At 45.1% G+C, this 20,612-nt stretch overlaps 1 protein-coding gene across 2 annotated transcripts in view; it reads right to left on the bottom strand.

The window, feature by feature from the left end:
• The window catches only part of IRF2 (interferon regulatory factor 2), an 84,633-nt gene that overhangs the window by 38,850 nt on the left and 25,171 nt on the right, over positions 1 to 20,612 (bottom strand). For both annotated transcript variants that reach the window (XM_033409278.2, XM_004281737.4), the window contains one exon: positions 1,836 to 1,931. In XM_033409278.2, coding sequence (XP_033265169.1) covers positions 1,836 to 1,922 — 87 coding nt within the window. In that variant the 5' untranslated portion in view covers positions 1,923 to 1,931. The remainder of the gene's footprint in view (positions 1 to 1,835; positions 1,932 to 20,612) is intronic.

Here is a 20,612-nt window from a genome sequence, read left to right as displayed (position 1 = left end):
AAATAAGTTCACATCCACAAGTTCTGGGGCTCGGGATGCGGACCTATCTTTTGAGGGGGCCGCCATTCAACCTACTACAGAGAACAAACTGTAGCACGTCAAGCACCCACCTGGTGCAGGAGACGCAGTGACACTGTGAGCGCGCCACTGCATCGAGCCAGCCAGAACGGGTGGGTGGGTTTTAAAAAAAGAAAAAGCAAGAGCAAACTTACTTCTCTTCGGAAATCAGCAACATCTGCTTTAATTTCACACCCTAAATCAATAATAGGCAATGTTACTTCGTACTTCACAATAGAATCCTACTAAACCTACAAGCCTTGGTTTCCTCGTCTGCAAAATGGAAAAAATAACAGCATCTACCCCATAGTGGGGATTATGGGAGTGAAGGCACGATCTTGCGCAGAGAAGGGCCTGCACTCCATAAATTAGCTTTATTTTCATTATCACTAGCGTTATTCTTGTCCTTGAGGACCCTATGTCTCTTCAACTCTCCTTTGACTATCATCTCCCCTTTACTGACACCTCTGCATGCGCCCCTGCTAACCCAGCAGGACGAGGGGCAACCCGACTTCTCGTCTGTTTCTTTGCAACAGGCTAATTACAAAGCCCCTCCAGGATATAAACCTAAAACACTATAGACATTGCAAGCCTGGAAAAATATATTGTTTGCCATTAGACCTTAAAATACATGACAGGTCACGTGAAGTGAGCATACGCTTTACTTAAAGTATGTCTGTTTACTTCTACCCCATCTTGTTTCAGAAGGGACTCAGATCCATTCAAATACATACACTGTTACACTTAAAATAAGTGAAAAAATAGGTAAATGAGGGGAAAAGAACAAAAAGAAATAAGATTTGAGAGATAACTGAAAAAATAAAATGAAGCAAGGAGTAACATTAGTAAAAAAAAAAATGCTGCAATATTTTGTACACTTGTTAGGAGCGGCCACAATCTGGCTCGAAGCTCTGGAGCACGTGATACAAAGGTAAAGGCTGACCTGCTAAATTATTCATCGTGTCCTTAAGATTAAAAACGCAGGGGGGCGGCAGAAGAGGAAAAAGACATTTGCTCCGAAGAACTGCAATTCCTGGTAGTGCGAGAGCAATCTCTCTCTCGGGCCATCTTAGAGAAAGCATGATGTATTCGTTGCTTTTCTAGATTTTAACTAAATGTTTTCAGGTGGTCTTTACTTTTACATCCAATGTCTTCCTGATTCCGTCCATGAGAGGCAGGATCAACTAAACTGAGAGTTTTCAGGTTGATAAAAGTAAGGAAGTATTTATGTATAGATAGGGGGTGTAAATGATGCAATACTGCTTTTTTAGGACAGGGAGGCACACAAACAGGATTCCATGATAAAAATAAAACCATTTTTTAAGACAAAAACAAAAGTTTTCTTTACATAAAGAGATACTGAAAAGAAAATCAGTATGCTCCATTCCCAGCAGAAAGCCCTACAGGTTCCATGTCCTCTAATCCTCGAAAACCAGAAGCAAGAACGGAATTTAGAGAAGGAAAAGGGCAAGAATTACTGAACAGAAACACAGCAAGAAGCTTCCCATCAACAGTCATCCACGAGACCAGAGCCTTACCTCGGGGTCGAGGCTACAGTCTGAGAGGATGATAAGTCTTCCGTGTATGATAATTTCATATTTTCACGATCCTTTTTGCTTGGTTGTTTTTTGTAAATAATAAGCATAATATTTTGGACACGAAGAACAGTTTCACTTGCGGTGATCCACAGGCACCGGCTTAGTCAGGGTCTCTCTCACACAGATACACACACGCATGCGCATACAAGCAGACACGCGCACACACACATGCGCACTTACCTTGTTAAGCCACTTCAGCCCTGGTATCGTGTTTGAGTTGATCTGTTCTTCCAGCCACGGGCGCATGCGCATCCTCTCCACCGGCATGGTGCCCTTCTGCAGAAGAGAAGCAACACATCAGGCATTTCTGCTACCCACTGTCATGTCTGCACCGTGAAGTCTGACACCCCTGCCTGATCCTCTTCTATTTTCCTCTTTCTCAAAACCGGACAGCTTATGGGGGCTGGGGGGCCCTGAGAGCTTATCAGGGGATTTTCCCTAGAGCCCCCCGCCCCTGCTTGAGTGCGGTGCTCATTCCCCAGAGGCCGTCTCGGTGGGGTGGTGGTGCAGGCCACCCCTGCTCTCAGCTGAGAGGGTCCCATGACGCAGAAACTCGGCCAGTCACAGGGCCCGGATGCCTAACGCTGGGCTGTGTTTACGGCAGGTACCTTCAGTGTATCAGGTACTCAGAGGACCAGGGCCTGACAAATACCTTTGGGTATTATCCTTCCAAGAGCCGAGGGTGGACAGAGTAACCAGGTCATTCCTCGAGGGTATCTGGGTAACAGACGCGCGTCGAAGCCCCGGCATGGGCACTTGCAAGCGCTTACGGAATCAATTCACGCGGTTCCAAGGCCTTTCACCCACTGGCCACCCCTCCTGATGTCGTCTGTCTCCCTGCAGAGTGCACCAGCCTCTAGCTCTGGCTTCAGCATCGCTCTGACGTGAAAGCATCTCTTTTTTTTTTTAGTACTTTTTTTTAAGATTAATTAATTAATTAATTAATTGATTTTATTGGCTGCGTTGGGTCTTCCGTTGCTGTGCGCTGGCTTTCTCTAGTTGCAGCGAGCGGGGGCTACTCTTCGTTGCGGTGCGAGGGCTTTTCATTGCAGTGGCTTCTCTTGTTGTGGAGCAAGGCTCTAGGCACGCAGGCTTCAGTGGTTGTGGCACACGGGCTTCAGTAGTTGTGGCACGTGGGCTCAAGAGCGCAGGCTCAGTAGTTGTGGCACACGGGCTTAATTGCTCCGCAGCATGTGGGATCTTCCCGGACCAGGGCTCGAACCCGTGTCCCCTGCATCGGCAGGCGGACTCTCAACCACTGCGCCACCAGGGAAGCCCGAAAGCATCTCTTATTTGGAGTGTTCCCTCAAGGGTCTTTCCTCACTGCCATCAGCCTCCTCTGGCCTGGGGTCGCCTGTCCTCCACCAGCCCACATAACACCTCTCTCTCCTCCTTCCAGATGCATTTCTGGACAGTCTTTCCCTTGTCCACCTAAATACACCCAGAGCGGGGTCACTAACACAGTGCCGTCTATCACTCATCTTCAGCCTCTTTACACGGAAGTTTAAATTCGATGCAGGATTCAAAAGCAGAGATAATGGCAACCAAGCATCCCTTCCACAGGACTTCGTGCACAGTGGGACATCATCCTCTTTTCAACCCTGGGCTGCCTCATCTTTCCTTTATTCATTTTCTCCTCCAAAAACGAGCTCTGAATATTCTATTCAGATGACTTCAGGCTGAGATGGTCAAAGTCTCAGTAATCTCCTCGTCCAGCTCACAAAGGCCTTCCCCGTCTCCCCTACGTGCAGCTGCTCCGCCACCTGGGGCCCCGCCCTCTGCCTGTAGAGCCTAATTCAATTCTGGAACTAAATCCTAGCCCCTGCCTTCCCCTTGGCCCTCTGCCCCACTTCTGACCTACTCGCTGTCTCAGACGCCGCCTGCCGCTGCCTCTCTGTTCCTCCTTCCTGGCCTTGCCAATCCCCAGCAGTCCTCCAAGATGCAGCCTCCGCCCTCCTCCACCATGAGGCCCCCCCTGACGCTCCAGCGGAAGGAAGCCGTCCCCCTCCAGGCCCCACAATACCCAGGGATCCAGTACTGCTCATTTGAAAATCGAACATTGCGTCAGGGCAGCTATTCCAATGTTGTCTTTCTTCTTATCTAACTCTTATCTTAAATGCAAACTTTTCAGCTGTGCTCAGCCTCTCTTCCTAACCAAAGTGTAAATTCGCTGGGAGTAGGAGCTCTACCTCTTCTAGGTCTTTGGCTAATCCTACAAAGCCTAAATGCGGCCGTCCCCCCACCCCGCCCCCTCCGAGATGTGCAATACAAGGACCAAGCCAGTTCTGAAGATCAGGCAAGGTGCCGTCACCATGGCAGGCTGGCCCCGCCCACTCATCTGGTGGCTTCAGGAGTGACAGGAACTGCAGGGACAGTCCAAAAGGACATGGAACGGCCACAGGGAGCCCCCAACACAGCTGCTCTGAGTGGGTCTCAAGTTGTTCCACTCACTCGCTCTTTCACCCACCCACTCAAAGATCATATATCAAGAGTGATGTTCCAGGAGTAGGAAGAAAGAAGACAGTCCCTGCCATCTAGGGACTCCCAGTCTAGCGGGAGACAGGGGAGAAGATAATTCCCACAGCCCACGGAGCATCCTGTGTCCAGGATGATAAGAGGAGTTATGGAGAGTTCTGGGAGCGTCAGGAAAAGCTGTCCACATTAGATGCACTGGGTGAGTGTGCACTGTAAGGGCTCTGCCCAGTCAATCCGATCAGATCCTCCTTCTTGAGAAGATCTTAAGACACAGAAAGGGCGCAGCTAAGTCAGGGCAGTAGGAAGAGGAGCTACGTAGTGACACGCGCTTCCGAGGGGACAAGATGACAAGCTCAGCAACACGGAAACACGCCCCTGCTTCCAATCTGTCATTATAATAACATATTCCTCCCCTATTTTTTTTTTTTTTTGCGGTACACGGGCCTCTCACTGTTGTGGCCTCTCCCGTTGCAGAGGCGCAGGCTCAGCAGCCATGGCTCACGGGCCCAGCCGCTCCGCGGCATGTGGGATCTTCCTGGACCGGGGCACGAACCCGTGTCCCCTGCATCGGCAGGCGGACTCTCAACCACTGCGCCACCAGGGAAGCCCCCTCTCCTATTTTTTTTCACAGACAACCCATTTGGAAAAAACGGTCACCTGAAATAGTTCAAAAAGCTTTCTGATCCGAGTAGGGAAAACTCTATTATCAAGGGCTTCACTTATTTCAGGTTCTATGGTGTTGCTGCTTTTAACGGCTAGGACATCCCCGATGATACACAATGAAAGGTAACCCTTTTACCCGGAGGCACGTCCTCTGTCTTACTTGATTTTACAGCCTGCTCCCCCGCCCCCTGCGACAAACACACTGAACAGGTAATGAATTACCAGTGGTCTCGCCACACAACCCAGAATAAAAAGGTTGCCATTTGACATAGATTTCTCATGACTCTCAAGTATGCATCCTCCGGTCAAAGAAAGGAAAGGCAGAATTCTACATGCAGCCAGCACCAGAAACTCATGCCTACGTGGCATGTGTTTTCTAGCTTCTATCAGTGAAATTCAAGATGATAGACTGGTCTTCCTTCTTTAAGGCAAGTTTCCCATGGGCAGCAACACCCAGGCCAGCGTTGCTTGAACAGAGCTGAAGAAGGCATGGAACTCGGTAGAGAAGACAAAGAGGTGCTATTTTTGCCAAGAGGACCAAAATACACCAGAAATCGGGACGCTCGTGTTCCAGTCCTGGCTTTGTCATTACCACTGTGTGTCCTCGGGCCAGTCACTCAATCTCTCTGGTGGATACTTTGATCATCTAGAAAAAGGAGAGGTTTCACAAAGATAATTTCTGAGGTTATCTGTGATTCTAGGAATCCGTTGGTAACATGAAGGCTCATAATCTGATTTATCTTTTCTGTAAGCTTCACTTCTTGTACACTGTGCTGTTTTTAAAAGTGAAATGCTTAAATTTATGGTTCTATAAACCTAAAATATGAAGCTTCTACCCTCAAGCCTGACTTTGGAAAATCAGCTATCCTTACATCTTCGAGATTTCGGGTTGGAATCATCTTCAAAACCACGGCATTGGCTACAAATCAATTCAGTACACGGCAAGTACTTAGAATATTACTGGCACCAGGGCTGCTCCATAAAGGCACGTGAGCTGTTCACTGTGATACACAGGACATAAATCGCATCCCCCGTGAAGCTGACCATGCTAACTGTGGTCCTGATTAGTGTCATTAACAGTGATCTTGAATTCTAACTTAAATAACTGAGGTTCGGGTCTTGGAATAGTAACAGCAATGGCTACCACTACTGAGCACTTCCTATATGCCACACATGAAAACCAGGGTTTTCTGGGAGCTTCTCACTTCTCTTTTAACCCTAGGAGGTAGGGACTTTATCACCCCCTATTTCAGATGAGGGGATAGGTTGGGGAACTGCCCAAAGGCAACCTGCTGGTCAGTAGGAGAGCCCAGACTCTCGTTCAGGTCTGTCTGCAAATCCCCAGACTCAGAAACCGTAATGCCTGCCTTACTCTCACTTCAGAAAGTATTCAGTTATGATGGTCTTTTAACTGTTCTACTTATGGAGGTATTCCCAAGCCCTCTCTGTTTTGCATACCACTGACGTATCAGTCATCCTAAAATACCACTTAAATCATGTTAGTGTTCTGTATTACAGACTTCTAAACATCTCTGCTAGATTTTAGATAATAAAATCCTTGGCTGACGGGGTGCTGCTTCTGGTAACGGCATGGTAGGTAATTCAGACCTAACTCTCCTGGTGAATACCTAAGAAACCTAAACAAAGTGTGTGTGTTTTGTTTTGTTTTGTTTTGTTTAGCAGCATTGGGTCTTTGCTGCGGTGCGTGGGCTTTGTCTAGTTGAGGCGAGCGGCGGCTACTCTTCACTGCGGTGTGCGGGCTTCTCGTCACAGTGGCTTCTCTTGTTGAGGAGCACGGGCTCTAGGGGTGCGGGCCTCAGTAGTTGTGGCACGTGGGCTCAGTACGTGCGGCTCGTGGGCTCTAGAGTGCAGGCTCAGTAGTTGTGGCACATGGGCTTAGCTGCTCCGCGGCATGTGGGATCTTCCCGGACCGGGGATCGAACCCGTGTCCCCTGCATTGGCAGACGAATTCTTAACCACTGCGCCACCAGGGAAGTCCCACAAAGCTTGGTTTTAAAAATATGTTTAGAAACATCAGAGAACTAAGATGGTAGTAAAGAACTAGGAGGGCAAGATCTGGGAGAAGAAAGAAACCCAGGATGGTAAGCCTGATGTTTGGGGCATCTGCTGAATCCAGAAGAGGAGGCTTTAGGGCATCAAAGTTGAGCAGAGCTGTTGACACATTCAGTGACTAGGGGGATAAGAACTGAAGCTAAAGAAAAGGGAGTCCTGGAAACCTCCCTCTTTCCAAACATGCAAGCTTTGTAAGGGATAAAACTAAATGGAAGTAGACTAACCTCAAAGACTGAAGCCCAGCTTTGATTAATCTCAATCCTTGACCAAATTAAAATGATCTGGAACTACCAGAAGTTAAGTTAAATCATATCTTGGGGAAAGATGACATTATCCTAAGATTCATATTCTCTCTGCTGTTTTTCAGATACAATGGCCAGCATTCAACCAATACAGCTAGGAATACAAGGCTAAAAGACAAGAAAATAGAAAACCAAGGGAAGTAATGAACAATAGAAATGGACCAATAGGGATACATACACAGATTTTATACAGATATAATGAATATACACATACCAAATGTTTTCAGACGTAATCTTTAAAACGGCTATGCCTAATACATTCAAGGAAATAAAAGGCAAGATGGAAAATTTTTTCAGAGAACTGGAGACTATAAAACAATAGAAATTCTACAACTAAAGTATAAATAATTAAAATTAAGAACTCGATGGATGGGTTCACCAATAGATTAGACATCACCAGGGGAAAAAAGAGTGAACCAGAAGAGAGGTCACAGTGAAACAGACAGAATGAAGCACTGAGACAAAAAAGTGGAACATGTGAAAACAGACCTAAAAGACTGTATTTTAGACCTAAAAAGGTCTAAACATGGGTAGTTGGAAGTTCCACAAAGATAAGAGAAAGAATGAAGCAGGAGCAAAATTTGAAGAGACAGTGATCAATGACCACCTAACCACAGGTTTAATACTCACTACAGACCCCAAACTGGCAACTATAAATAAAACCACACCTGGGCGTACTGTAGCACACTTGATGAAAACCAAAAGTATAGAGAAAAATCTTAAAAACAGCCAGAGGGAAAACAGGCTCATGACCTTCAGAAACCAAGAAACACAAAACCCAGAAGGCTTACAGTGACTCCTCAACAGAAACAATGGAAAACAGAAGACAATGGAAAGATGCCTTTAAAGCACCCAAAGAAAATAATTGTTATTTTAAAATGTTATACACAGTGTGAAAATTTCCTTCGGGAACGAAGAGGAAATAAAGGCATCTTCACTCAGAGGAAAACGTAGAGAATTTCTACCAGAAGCCCCACAGCGCATCAGTTCCCAGTTACAGCGTCACAGGAGATAAGCCACAACCGGGCAACAGGGAAAGCAAAGGGATGGGAGCTGAGTTGCTAAGCACAGGGCCTAACTTTGAGGCTGTGTCACAGAAGCCAATCACAGCAGTGCTCAGTGCCATCTCTTCTGCAGCTGCATCATTTGTTTTAAACATGCCTGTGCAGGCTCCTGTCACCTAATAGTTCTCCCCACATAGCCATGCGCCACCCCTCGTATCAACCTACGTTAATGTTACCCTCCCAGCAAAAGCCAGCTCAAGTCTATTTTCATCCATTAAACCTTCTCTCACAACTCTAAGCACTGGACCCTATCCTCCTGTGGATGTGCTGTCTGCAGTATCCAGTCATCCAGTGTACCAACAAATATTTATTAAATACACGTTATTACAAGGAACTGTGCTAAGTGCTGTGGAGGATTCAAAGACGTGTAAGACAGGATCGCTACCCTCAAGGAATTAATAAATTACCTGGGGGCATGAGACATAAATCATATAAAGCTAACTGATAATACTATAATTATAATAATAAAAGACTGCAATAGAGATCCGAAGGCAGTATATGATTAATTGCCAACTAGGTGAACTCGTTCATAAATCATTATTAGATGGGTTCGTAAGCGAAAGCTTTATGGTAAAGGAAGAGCTTATAAGGTAGGGAGGGATCACTTCGGCAGAGAAAAGGCTGCAGGTCAAGTTAGGCAAGGTAAAGGCTGGTACTAATGGCCAAAGCAGAACTGAGGAAGATGTCTTTGCTGATGTGGGCAGAGCAACTGATGCATGTACCAACATGGGGGAAGCTTCATACGAGCCAGCCAGCGTGTGAGAAGCACAGACTGGACAGTGTACAAATATCATCACTAACCCTCACAGCAGCCCTACTCAGATAAATATTATTATCCCCATTCTAGAGATGAGAAAAAGGATAGCTTGAAAAGGTAACTTTAAAAAAAGAAAAAAGTGTCCAAGTCACACAAGCCCCCAGATGGGGAACCAAGATTTGAGCGCAGGTCTTTCTGGAGGGTCTCCAATGCCCAGCTAGATACTCAGCTTGTTTACAGGGGCTACTAAAAAGCTCTGAATGGCCTCGTTTCTTCATGAACCAAGCAGCACTCTATGCAAGAACACGTGGAGGCAAGGAAGCCAGTAGCCAGAGCTACAGCTCTGTCCAGGATGGTGGCTATGGGAACACGCAGGAAAAGAAAAATGAACGCACAAGTGGCAATACATTTGTAGGAATATAATAGCAATTTTTAGTGGTGATTTTTCCTGAATATGCAGTAATCCTTCCCAAAATATAAGTTCCTCTTACATAACATCCTACACTCCCCACACTGACTTTTGTGTACCTTTTTGAAAAAATAAGAATTTCAGTTTAAAATTATGTGACTTGAGAGGAAGCTGTAGTTGAAAACTGAATATCACCACCACCACCATTCTCATCATCATTCTCTTTAACCCCGTCACATTGGCTCAGGCCCTTATTAAGAATGGGATACCAATGCTTTTCATGCATTATTTCATTCCATCTTCAAACAATCTATACGAGGTATAGTATCTTATCTCCATCTCTACAGATGAGGAAATGAAGCTACTTCCCAAGATGCAGAGCTGTCAAGTGGTAAAGCTAAGATTCAAACCCAGATCTTCCTGACTGGAAGAATATGCCCGAAACCTCTAAAACAGTTTTTATTCCAAACATCCAGTAGCAACCCATTAGAGGGTCAGGAAATCAGTTTATTGGATTAAGATCTGAATTACAGGATGAAGATAAGCACTTTAATGTATGAGACTACAGAACAGAAACTATGAGAGTTCCCCAAATAACAGTAAGCATTGTTTCATTAAACTTTTGTTTCAACTTTATATTATTATATTGGTACTGTGGCCAAAAAAGTATAAAAAGCATCGTACTGTGCTAGATTGGTTCCCAGCTGTGTGTACAGATGTGTGTGAGCATGTGGATGGTGGGGGAGGCAGAGGTCATGGTGGAAAGTAGAAAACGGAAGAGAAGGAAATAGAAGAGAAGAAGTGGCAAACCCTTACAGCAGTAACTGACTCCCAGGAGACAAGTGAAACGTACGAGCGAAGTTCAACAGCATGTGCTTGGCATGAAAATACCATGTTCAGAGCTAAGATGAAAGGACTCTGCATTATGGAGGGGGCCTGAGACTTACCCATTTGGCTATACTTAATACTTCTCTGCCTACAATATTCAAATCACGCTACATACTCTGGTGGGACCGTAGGGCCAAGTCAACAATTAGCAGTCAGGAAATCAGAAAGACATTCAGCATTTGGATGGAGCGCTCGACGCAGAAAAAAGCTTGCCTCTCGGCATAATATTATCCACACCAATGCAAAACCAATTTTAAAGTTTTGTTAAACTTCAGGAGAGTTAGTAGGTAATGGAAATCAATTGTATGCTATCCATTGTATCACGGATGTAATTTCATGCACTTACTGTTTTACTTTATTGAACGTTAAAAAGACACGTCATAGATTCATTTAAGTATTTTAGTCTCTAGCCCCGTGTTTCTCAGGTTTTAAGCAATTCAACCATGAATTCCCTTATTATATGGATTTTTCAGGAACCCAACCTTGAATGATGTGGCAGGATTGCTATAAATAGCTCAATATGTCATAACCCAGTATGGCTCAGTATATCATAAGCATACTTTGCTATATTTTCTTTTCACCTATACCCAAAACTGCCTGTGTAGCATTATTACCTGGGGAATCAAAAAAAAAAAAAAAAAAAAGGTTCCCTGGCCCCATCCTGGAACTACTGAATAAGAATCTCCAGGGTTTAAGAATCAGTTATTTTTTATTATCCTAGGATAACTGTTATGCAGCTAAGTGTAGGTATCACTGCCATTTAGTACCATTAGCCAATGGCCTTCCAGGTCTCGTATGTTTCATGAATATCTCCAGTTGAGTCATGGGAAAACAGGGAGGCCGATGGGGAACAGATTTCACCATGAATGGAATATAAATGCATATGAAATTAAAAGTCTAAATACTTCTAAATACCACAGAAACAGTTTCCCATACTGAGAATCACCCAGACTATAGTTTTTGCATATTTGCCATTCTACCCACAATTTTCTTATTAGGCGTGTTTTCTATATACCCTTTTAGAAGACATTACCATAGCTCCTTTACAAAAATTTCCCTGCCTCTGACCACAGTCTACCCTGGTACCTGAAACAGTACGATTTAGCCTCTGAATCACAACCATAAGCTGACAGAGAAATTGACTTATGGCCTCCACACGTGTGCTAGAAAGACACCAAAATATCTCTGGCTTTCAGTACTGCAGGTGAGCCAACGGTCATTCTAGAAAACAGTTCTCAACGCAGCCTAAAGAGAACAGAAGTTCTCTACCCAGGGAGTCAGCCTTAGAAACATATGGCACACGTTGCATCTGTGCATCTGCACTTTTCCAAGAGAGGGTCCATCTTTGCCCTTCAGGCTCCACTTCCCTGCTTCCTCTCCCTAGTATGTCCACTCTCTGGTCCCACTCTTCCCAAACACAGCTGCCCAACCACTTTACTACATATGGGTCTCTCCCTCTTGTTTGCTCCGGTGGCAAAAATTCAGGACTGGGCTGAATAGTACCCTGTCATAATAATAATAATAATGCCATTATAGATTTATGGTTTATCACCTCACCAGAGCTTTCAAAAAGTCTCTGCAGGTCTTTTTTTTTTGTTTTTCTTCTTCTCCCTCATCAGTGCTTCCTGTTCCCCATGGGAGTACTTTCAGATTTTTCCAACCTCACTTCCACACTCATCAATCCCAGCAAATGATCTTGTCTCCAGCTCCAGAGAAAAAAAGAGGCCACCACTCTTCTTTCTGAATGTCTGACTCTCTTCCTTCTTCAAACTTATCTGTGACCGCCTTTTGTCCTTCTGCAGACCACTCTGCAACAGGGAACGTGGAAGGTTTAAGAGGAGAAATACTTTGTATGATCATCTTTGGGCCCATCCATGTTGCTGCAAGTGGCCCGGAGATGGTCATACTGAGAGAAGTAAGTCAGACAGAGAAAGACACATATCATATGATATCACTTACTTGGGATCTAAAAAAATGATACAAATGAACTTATTTACAAATCAGAAATAGACTCACAGACACAGAAAAGAAACTTATGGTTACCAAAGGGATAGTGGGGTGAGGGGAGATAAATTGGGAGTTTGGGATTAACATATACACACCACTGTATATAAAACAGATAAACAACAAGGATTTCCTGTATAGCACAAGGAACTATATTCAATATCTTGTAATAACCTATAATAGAAAAGAGTTTTTTTTAAGTGTATATATATATATATATATATATATATATATATGTAAGCTGAATCACTTTGCTGTACACCTGAAACTAACATGATATTGTAAACCAACTATACTTCAATTTTCAAAAAACAAGAGGAGAAATACTGAGATTGGTTTCAGGTCTTCTGAATTTGAGATATCTTTGGGATAGCCCAAGAGACGTTGGATGGGCAATTAGATATCTGAGGCCAGAGCTCAGGAGAAAGGTCTTGCCTGGCAGTAGTCAGGCACCCCTTTATAGACTGTTCACATGCCATCTCTTCCACAAAGCCCACCTTGGCCAATTCACAACTGCCCTTGAATCCATGAAACACACTGCCTCTGGGCTTCCCTGGTGGCGCAGTGGTTGAGAGTCCGCCTCCCGATGCAGGGGACGCGGGTTCGTGCCCCGGTCCGGGAAGATTCCACATGCCGCGGAGCAGCTGGGCCCATGAGCCATGGCTGCTGAGCCTGCGCGTCCGGAGCCTGTGCCTCTGCAACGGGAGAGGCCACAACAGTGAGAGGCCCGCGTACCGCAAAAAAAAAAAAAAAAACCACACTGCCTCTAACACGCATCTTATGCTGCCTTACATTCTTTGCTGCAATTTTATGTGCCTTTCTCCACTGAAACAAACCTCTGTTAACACTGCTACATATGTTAACATGTAGAACTAGCCAGCCTTGCACTCTGCACCCAGCAGGTAGCCAATAAATGCAGACCAGCCCTATCCAGCGATACTGGACATGTTCTATATGCACACAGCTCAGCAAGGTAGCCACTGGCCACACACTGCTACTGAACACCCGAGATGTGGCTGGTGTGAATGGGGAACCATTTGTTCCCAAAGATAGACACACAGTTTCAAGGCCGGTTCTAGTCTTTCCAAATCACAGTGAGTTGTCCAGTGCCAGGTAAAAACGAAGTATCTTCAGAAGACACCCCTGTGGGGTTCCTGAAAAGGCAAGTTACCCACCTGAAACTGCGCTATTCTGAGTTTTTAGTCAGGCCAGTTTGAATAAGGCCTGACTCACCCTCGGCAAGCTGAATTAACTTTGGGAAGCCAGCCTGATGTTAAGTGGGGGAGCTTCTGTTGTGAGCCATCCTATCCCGCCTAGACCTGCGAGCCCTGGAAAACAGGGATTGCCCAGAGTATCCCATGCCACACCACCATGACACTAACACTAGATAACAAGGATGAAGGGTTAGGCAAGTTCTAAGCTGGCCAGGGGTATTACTTGACTTGATTCACAGCAACCTTGTAAGGTAGGTACTACTAAAATCCCCATTTGATAGATGAAGAAACTGAGGCACACAAGGTTAAGTAACTTGTCCAAGCTCACAGCAGGTGGTAGAGCTCAGATGTAAACAGGGGTCTTAGGCCCTTACTTAGCCTTTGGACCATGAGGCCAAACTGGGGACCACATAAAGAGGCATTGAGAGCCCAGTGCCTCCCAGTCTCTCCCGGCACCCACCCTAGGAGCCCTGCCAGCAGGAGCACCACTCAGGCTGCACTCGCCGGGCCTAATGAATAGAAAGCAGCGTCCCAACCTGGTTACCCAGTCCACCCCCTTCAATGCACACTTCCTGCCCCTTTTACTACCTTCCTGGCTGGTGGAAATCAGCAAGACGCACTGCATATCCTGTCCAGCTGGAGCTTTATTTTTGTAATTGGTACTAGGAAAACAGTATTTCTCTATTCCCATACTCCAAAATAAAAATATTTTTCCACTCTCTACCCCTTTACCTCCATCCCCTCTTTAGGAAGCAACAGGAAAGAATTAGAGTTTTTTTTTTTAACTTGAGTCACTGGGTGTGTTCTCCAGTTGTTTCATTTTAGTCTCTGCCTCTGCCATAAAACAGGGTCACCTGGCCCCAGCACTGGCCACCTGGGTCCTAGAGGGGTCTTATGAAACCAGGCAAGGAGGAAAGAGCACCCTGCCTGTCTCTGCCTATTACTGATTCACCTGGAGAACTATTTCAGGAACACAATTAAACCCCATGGAAGCCATGGTCCACCATCTCAGAGTTAATTTCACAGGAATACTTTTGTAAGGTACTGAAAACCAATAAAGTGCTAAGCATTCTGGGTATTTGTCAATTTCCACACCCTTCCCTGTGTATGGAGAGCAATCGCTTGCCTATGAGGCCTTTTTTCTTCTCCCTCATTTTTAGTTTCAGGACCTCTGAAAAGTGCCAAACCCCCAGTCCACAAATTCCACTCCAACCAGCTTCAATCTCTCAGCGCCATTGTGTCCTACACGCTCTACACCAGCTCACTTCTCTCTTGGAATTCGGGGGCCAGTTTTAAATCTACCCTTCCAAAAAAGCTTTCCCTAACCAATGCAGATTCAACTATTACCACAAGGATCATTTTGTTTACACTGATATGACAGCCCCAAGAAATATCTAGATATTAATGATAATCGATCTTGTCTGACTCAGCTAATTAATTTGACCTGGAACTTCTGAATAAGTGATTAGATCCCCACAGGGCCTAGCACTGTCCTTATTTAACTTGGTGGCCAAGATGCAGGACATTATTGGAGGTCCGACTGCCACTGTGACTCTGGGACAGCGTGGCCATCCACAGGTAGGTGGAGACTAGGGATGGCCTCGGCAGCTCCTGTGTCCACCACAGCTGTGGCTACTGCCACTTCTTTATCACCATACCTTATGTGAGACAAGGACTGGGTAGTTGTGCCCTTAAATGAGAAATCAATGTGCTATTCCCCTAAAACTTCAGAAATTCCTTAGTCTCTGCCACTATCTCCACTCCTGTAAGGGCCGTCCAGGTCTGGGAGTATTTCCATCAGTACCTAAGGCCACTCCCCAGGGCAATGCTTCAGGAACCAAATGCAGAGGGTAGCAGAACCCAAGATCCTTATGCCTCGGTTTTCTCATCTGTAAAATGGGGATAATTTCCTTAGGGTTTGTGGCAATGCTTAAATAAGACATGCAAAGTGCCAGTCTACTATTTCGCCCTCAGAATGGGAGAAAATATTTGCAAATGAAGCAACTGACAAAGGACTAATCTCCAAAATTTACAAGCAGCTCATGCAGCTCATTATCAAAACAACAAACAACCCAATCCAAAAATGGACAGAAGACCTAAATAGACATTTCTCCAAAGAAGATATACAGATTGCCAACAAACACATGAAAGGATGCTCAACATCACTAATCATTAGAGAAATGCAAATCGAAACTACAATGAGGTATCACCTCACACCAGTCAGAATGGCCATCATCAAAAAATCTAGAAACAATAAATGCTGGAGAGGGTGTGGAGAAAAGGGAACCCTCTTACACTGTTGGTGGGAATGTAAATTGATACAGCCACTATGGAGAACAGTATGGAGGTTCCTTAAAACACTAAAAATAGAACTACCATACAACCCAGCAATCCCACTACTGGGCATATATCCTGAGAAAACCATAATTCAAAAAGAGTCATGTACCACAATGTTCATTGCAGCTCTATTTACAACAGCCAGGACATGGAAGCAACCTAAGTGTCCATCAACAGATGAATGGATAAAGAAGATGTGGCACATATATACAATGGAATATTACTCAGCCATAAACAGAAACGAAATTGAGTTATTTGTAGTGAGGTGGATGGACTAGAGTCTGTCATACAGAGTGAAGTAAGTCAGAAAGAGGAAAACAAATACCGTATGCTAACACATATATATGGAATCTAAAAAAATGGTTATGTCCTAGGGGCAGGACAGGAATAATGACACAGACGTAGAGAATGGACTTGAGGACACGGGGAGGGGGATAGGTAAGCTGGGACAAAGTGAGAGAGTGGCATGGACATATATACACTACCAAATGTAAAATAGATGGCTAGTGGGAAGCAGTTGCATAGCACAGGGAGATCAGCCTGGTGCTTTGTGACCACTTAGAGGGATGGGATAAGGAGGGTGGGAGGGAGACGCAAGAGGGAGGAGATATGGGGATATATGTATATGTATAGCTGATTCACTTTATTATAAAGCAGAAACGAACACACCACTGTAAAGCAATTCTACTCCAATAAAGATGTTTAAAAAAAAACAGTGGCTATTTAATAATAGTTTCTGCAGACACAAATTTAAGGTCAAGGATGTTTGATGGAACATTATTTACAGTAGCAAAAATTTTAAGTTGCCCCAAATATCAGACAGTAGGAAGATGGTTAAATAAAATGTGGTAGGCTCAAATCATGGAATACTGTAACTACGGAAGAATATTTCATTGGCATGGGAAAATGCTCAGAACATATATGTTGATATAGTTAATAATCATAATTATATATTCTGTGTATGTATTTTTATATATTCTATATAAGTAATATATAAGTTAAGACAGCTCAGAATATAATACAAGGTAATAAGTGAAAAGAAGCAGGGAGTGGGGTCGGTTTTCAAGCATCGGGGCAGTAAACTTCCAGGGCAAGCTGGGCGGGGGTGGCTTCCCCAGGCTGCTGGGTCCCAGCACTGACAATGCTCCCTTCTCGGACGGTGCTGATGACAGTCAGGGCTCACCCTTCCCAACTGCTCCAGCGATTCTTCAGAGACAGCCGGCAGCACCGCTTAGTACGGGACTGACAAGGGGCACCAAGACACTGTTGCTTGGAACTGGGCAGCTAGGGGACGGGGGGTCAGGGAGGGGGCATCCCAACCCCAGGCAGCACCATATCAAGCTCTTCCTGAACAGTTAGAGTAACGGGCTGCAATGCTTTCCAGAAAAGGTATCGTGAGGGGTGCAGTCCCCGTGGGGACTTGTAAAGTCCCACGACATGACAGTGAGTGCCATCCTGTGCTCTCTCTAAGTCCTGTGTTTTCCAAGAGTCCTGATGTCAGCAGAATGCCCTAATTTTAGCTTAGAAAATAAGAATATGGCAACAGAGAACATTCTTCTCAAAACTACTAAGAGAGTTCCTTCTACCCTTCTTTCCTCCCTCCCTCCCTTTATGAACGATTTAGTCCAAAAGCACATTAGGTGGAACTGAGCAAAGCAGAGGCAATGGATTGAACAGTGTTCCCCCAAATTTATGTCCACCTGGAAACTGTGAATGTGACCTTATTTGGAAATAGGGTCTCTGTAGATGCAATCAAGTTACAATGAGGTCATTCTGCCATAGGACAGGCCCTAAATCCAATACGACCGATGTCCTTACAAGAAGAGGAAAATCTGGACAAAGGCCCACGGACAGAGGAGAAGTGAAACGAAGACAGATAGAGACTGGACTGATTGAAGATTGGAGTGATGCGTCTACAAGTCCAGGATTGCCAGCAACCACCAGAGTCAAGGAGAAACTTCTCCCCATGGAGACTTGTGCTTAGAGCCCCAGAAAGAACCAACCCGGCTGACACCTTGACTTAGGACTTCTGGCCCACAGAACTGTGAGACAATAAACTCCTGTTGTTCAAGCCACCCAGTCTGTTGGTACTTACGGCTGCCCTAACATACTTAATATGGCAGACATTAGGGAAGCAGGGCAGAAGCATCCCAGTGTGGAGTACTGGCATAAAGAGGTGGGTGGGAGGAGGCCTGGAGTGCTGCAGCCCACGTGTGGCAGTGAGGATGGGCGCAGGAGGGAGGGACAGCCCAGAGCGGGGTTCAGGGCCCAAGCAGAAGGAAGGGTCTCCTGTACAGGAGGGCGGCAGCTGTCTAGTCCAAAGTACAGGAACCCACAGAGTGAAGTGAGGTGGGGCAGCCGTGGGAACATGAGATCAGAAACATTCAGGCAGTTGAGTAGATTAACTGATACATTAAGGATAATGGGACCCAGGTTGCTCACTATGGGAGAAGGAAGTTCAAATACAGAAAGAAAACGAGACTAACCCTGGGTGTTGCATTAGAATAGGACTGAATTCACGGTTTTTCATATATCTCCATAAATACAGAAATAAACACAGATATAAATAGTGAGTGTATGTGTAAGTATACATATAAACAGTACAGATATTCCCTAACCCTGTCCACTAAGAGGGTCTGGGGACAGCAATACACCAATGGTGATGAGCACATGTAATGCCCAAGTCTTAGTTTCTAAATACCAGTCTCCACTGAAAGGAATCAGGGCTTCTTGGGAAAATGGCTGATTCCAGGGCTAGAGCAGGGAAAGCAAAAGATGAGCCTGAGCCATCTTGGGAGCCAGAACGTAAGGAACTGATCAAAGAATGCCGGGAACACATCAAAAGAACATAGCAGTCAACCTAAAGGGGCTCCCACTGGCCAAATCTGAGACAATCTGAGCATCGAAATAATGATAAAATTGTGTTATAGCCCACTGAACGAAATAGGGATCTACGGAAAAACTAAATAGGGAGAAGAGGAAGCTTTTCCACAAGGTGCAGTGCCTGCCACAGAAAGACGCTGGAACTAGAAGATCGCCTCTGGCAGCGATCCAAGTAGTAATTATTCAGTTAAGAAACATCACGGATGTTAAAACCAGTGGGTGAAAGGTTGATGAGAAGAGGACACCTACATAGACTCAAAGCACCTCCCACAAAATATTTTTTATTACAAAGGGGAAAAGAGTAACTTTACAATGGAGAAGCCTGACAGATACCTCCGTACTCAAACAATCAAATGAACATCACCAATAAAGGAACAAGTCAAAGACATACACCACCTGAGAGGAGGCAACAAAAAGAACAGAGCATCACGTCTGAAATATCCTTGCAGAAAATGCATAATCTGAATCTAACCATGAGGAAACCACCAACAAACTCAAACTGAAAGACATTCTATGAGATAACTGGCTTATAATCATCAAAAATGTCAAATTCATGGACGTTATGGAAAGGTGACAACGGCATGACACCTCAGCCTGGATGGGATTTTTTTTGCTACGAGGGACATTATCGAGACAACTGGCAAACCTGAATGGGGTCTGTGGGTTGGATGGTCCTCATGTCAATTGCCTGATTCTGACGGTCACGTGGAGTGTGCCCTTGTCTGCAGGACAGACACGCTCAAGGATTCAGGAGTGATGGGACTTCAGGTTGGCAAGTTACTCTCCAGAGTTTCAGAAAAAAAAAAAATTCTTTACAAATATTTTTGCAACTTTCGCAGTCTTAAACTAGTTGCAAAGAAAAAGACTTGGCACGAAAGACAACAGTGAAGCAAGTGATTTACAGTCCAGAGGGAGAAACGACAGCACTTCTGCAAATATGACAAACTCTAGCAAATTCCCCCTGTGGTGCTGAAATTAAACTGTTGATAGTTTTTTCTTAATCCAGGCACGGCGACTGTATTAAGTACACGCGTCAATCACTTTATCCGTCCATCCATAAGGGGCCGCGCGATCAAGTGACAATGAACTGAACCAGGAACCTCGAAGCTTCATTTCCTGGGGAAGATGGTCCACAAGTCATTTAAAGTGTTGGGTGTGTAGAAAACAAAAAGTGAGATGACCCAAAAGCCCACCTGCATATTTTATTTTACTTTTTAAAATAAACTTATTTATTTTTGGCTGCATTGGGTCTTTGTTGCTGGGTGCGGGCTTTCTCTAGTTGTGGTGAGCGGGGGCTACTCTTCGTTGCGGTGCGTGGGCTTCTCTTGTTGCAGAGCACGGGCTCTAGGCGCGCGGGCTTCAGTAGTTGTGGCTCGCGGGCTCTAGAGCGCAGGCTCAGTACTTGTGGCTCGCGGGCTTAGTTGCTCCGCGGCATGTGGGATCTTCCCGGACCAGGGTTCGAACCCGGGTCTCCTGCATTGGCAGGCGGATTCTTAACCACCCGCGCGACCAGGGAAGTCCTCCGCCTGCATATTTTAGAGAAGGCTCTCAGATTTCAGCATCAAAGATTTACCTCCAGTTAAACTTCTGAAGTAATATTTACATGAAGTTATTTAGATTCTAAAACATGAGGTTGGCTTCCAAGTGACACTGCTTCACCTCGTAGGTTAAGTCAGCAGCGGAAGAAAGAAGTCATAAGCACGGGTCCCTGGGCTGCCAGTGACGCAGGGTTTAGATATTCAGTCTTCAGAGGCCCCACGCCACAGGATTCTCTGTAGGGCATTTCAGGCCAGTCTGAGTTGTCACCAGAGCCCCCAAAGCTGGCATTCCTGGCATAGTTTCATTTTCTTTCATGACAATAGTTCCGGATCCCACAGCTTTTCCACCA

Source organism: Orcinus orca, chromosome 21 (genome assembly GCF_937001465.1).
Source record: "Orcinus orca chromosome 21, mOrcOrc1.1, whole genome shotgun sequence".
Taxonomy (NCBI): Eukaryota; Metazoa; Chordata; class Mammalia; order Artiodactyla; family Delphinidae; genus Orcinus; species Orcinus orca.
The sequence above is the reverse complement of the archived record's forward strand: the minus strand, read 5'-3'. Positions and strand labels throughout refer to the sequence as shown.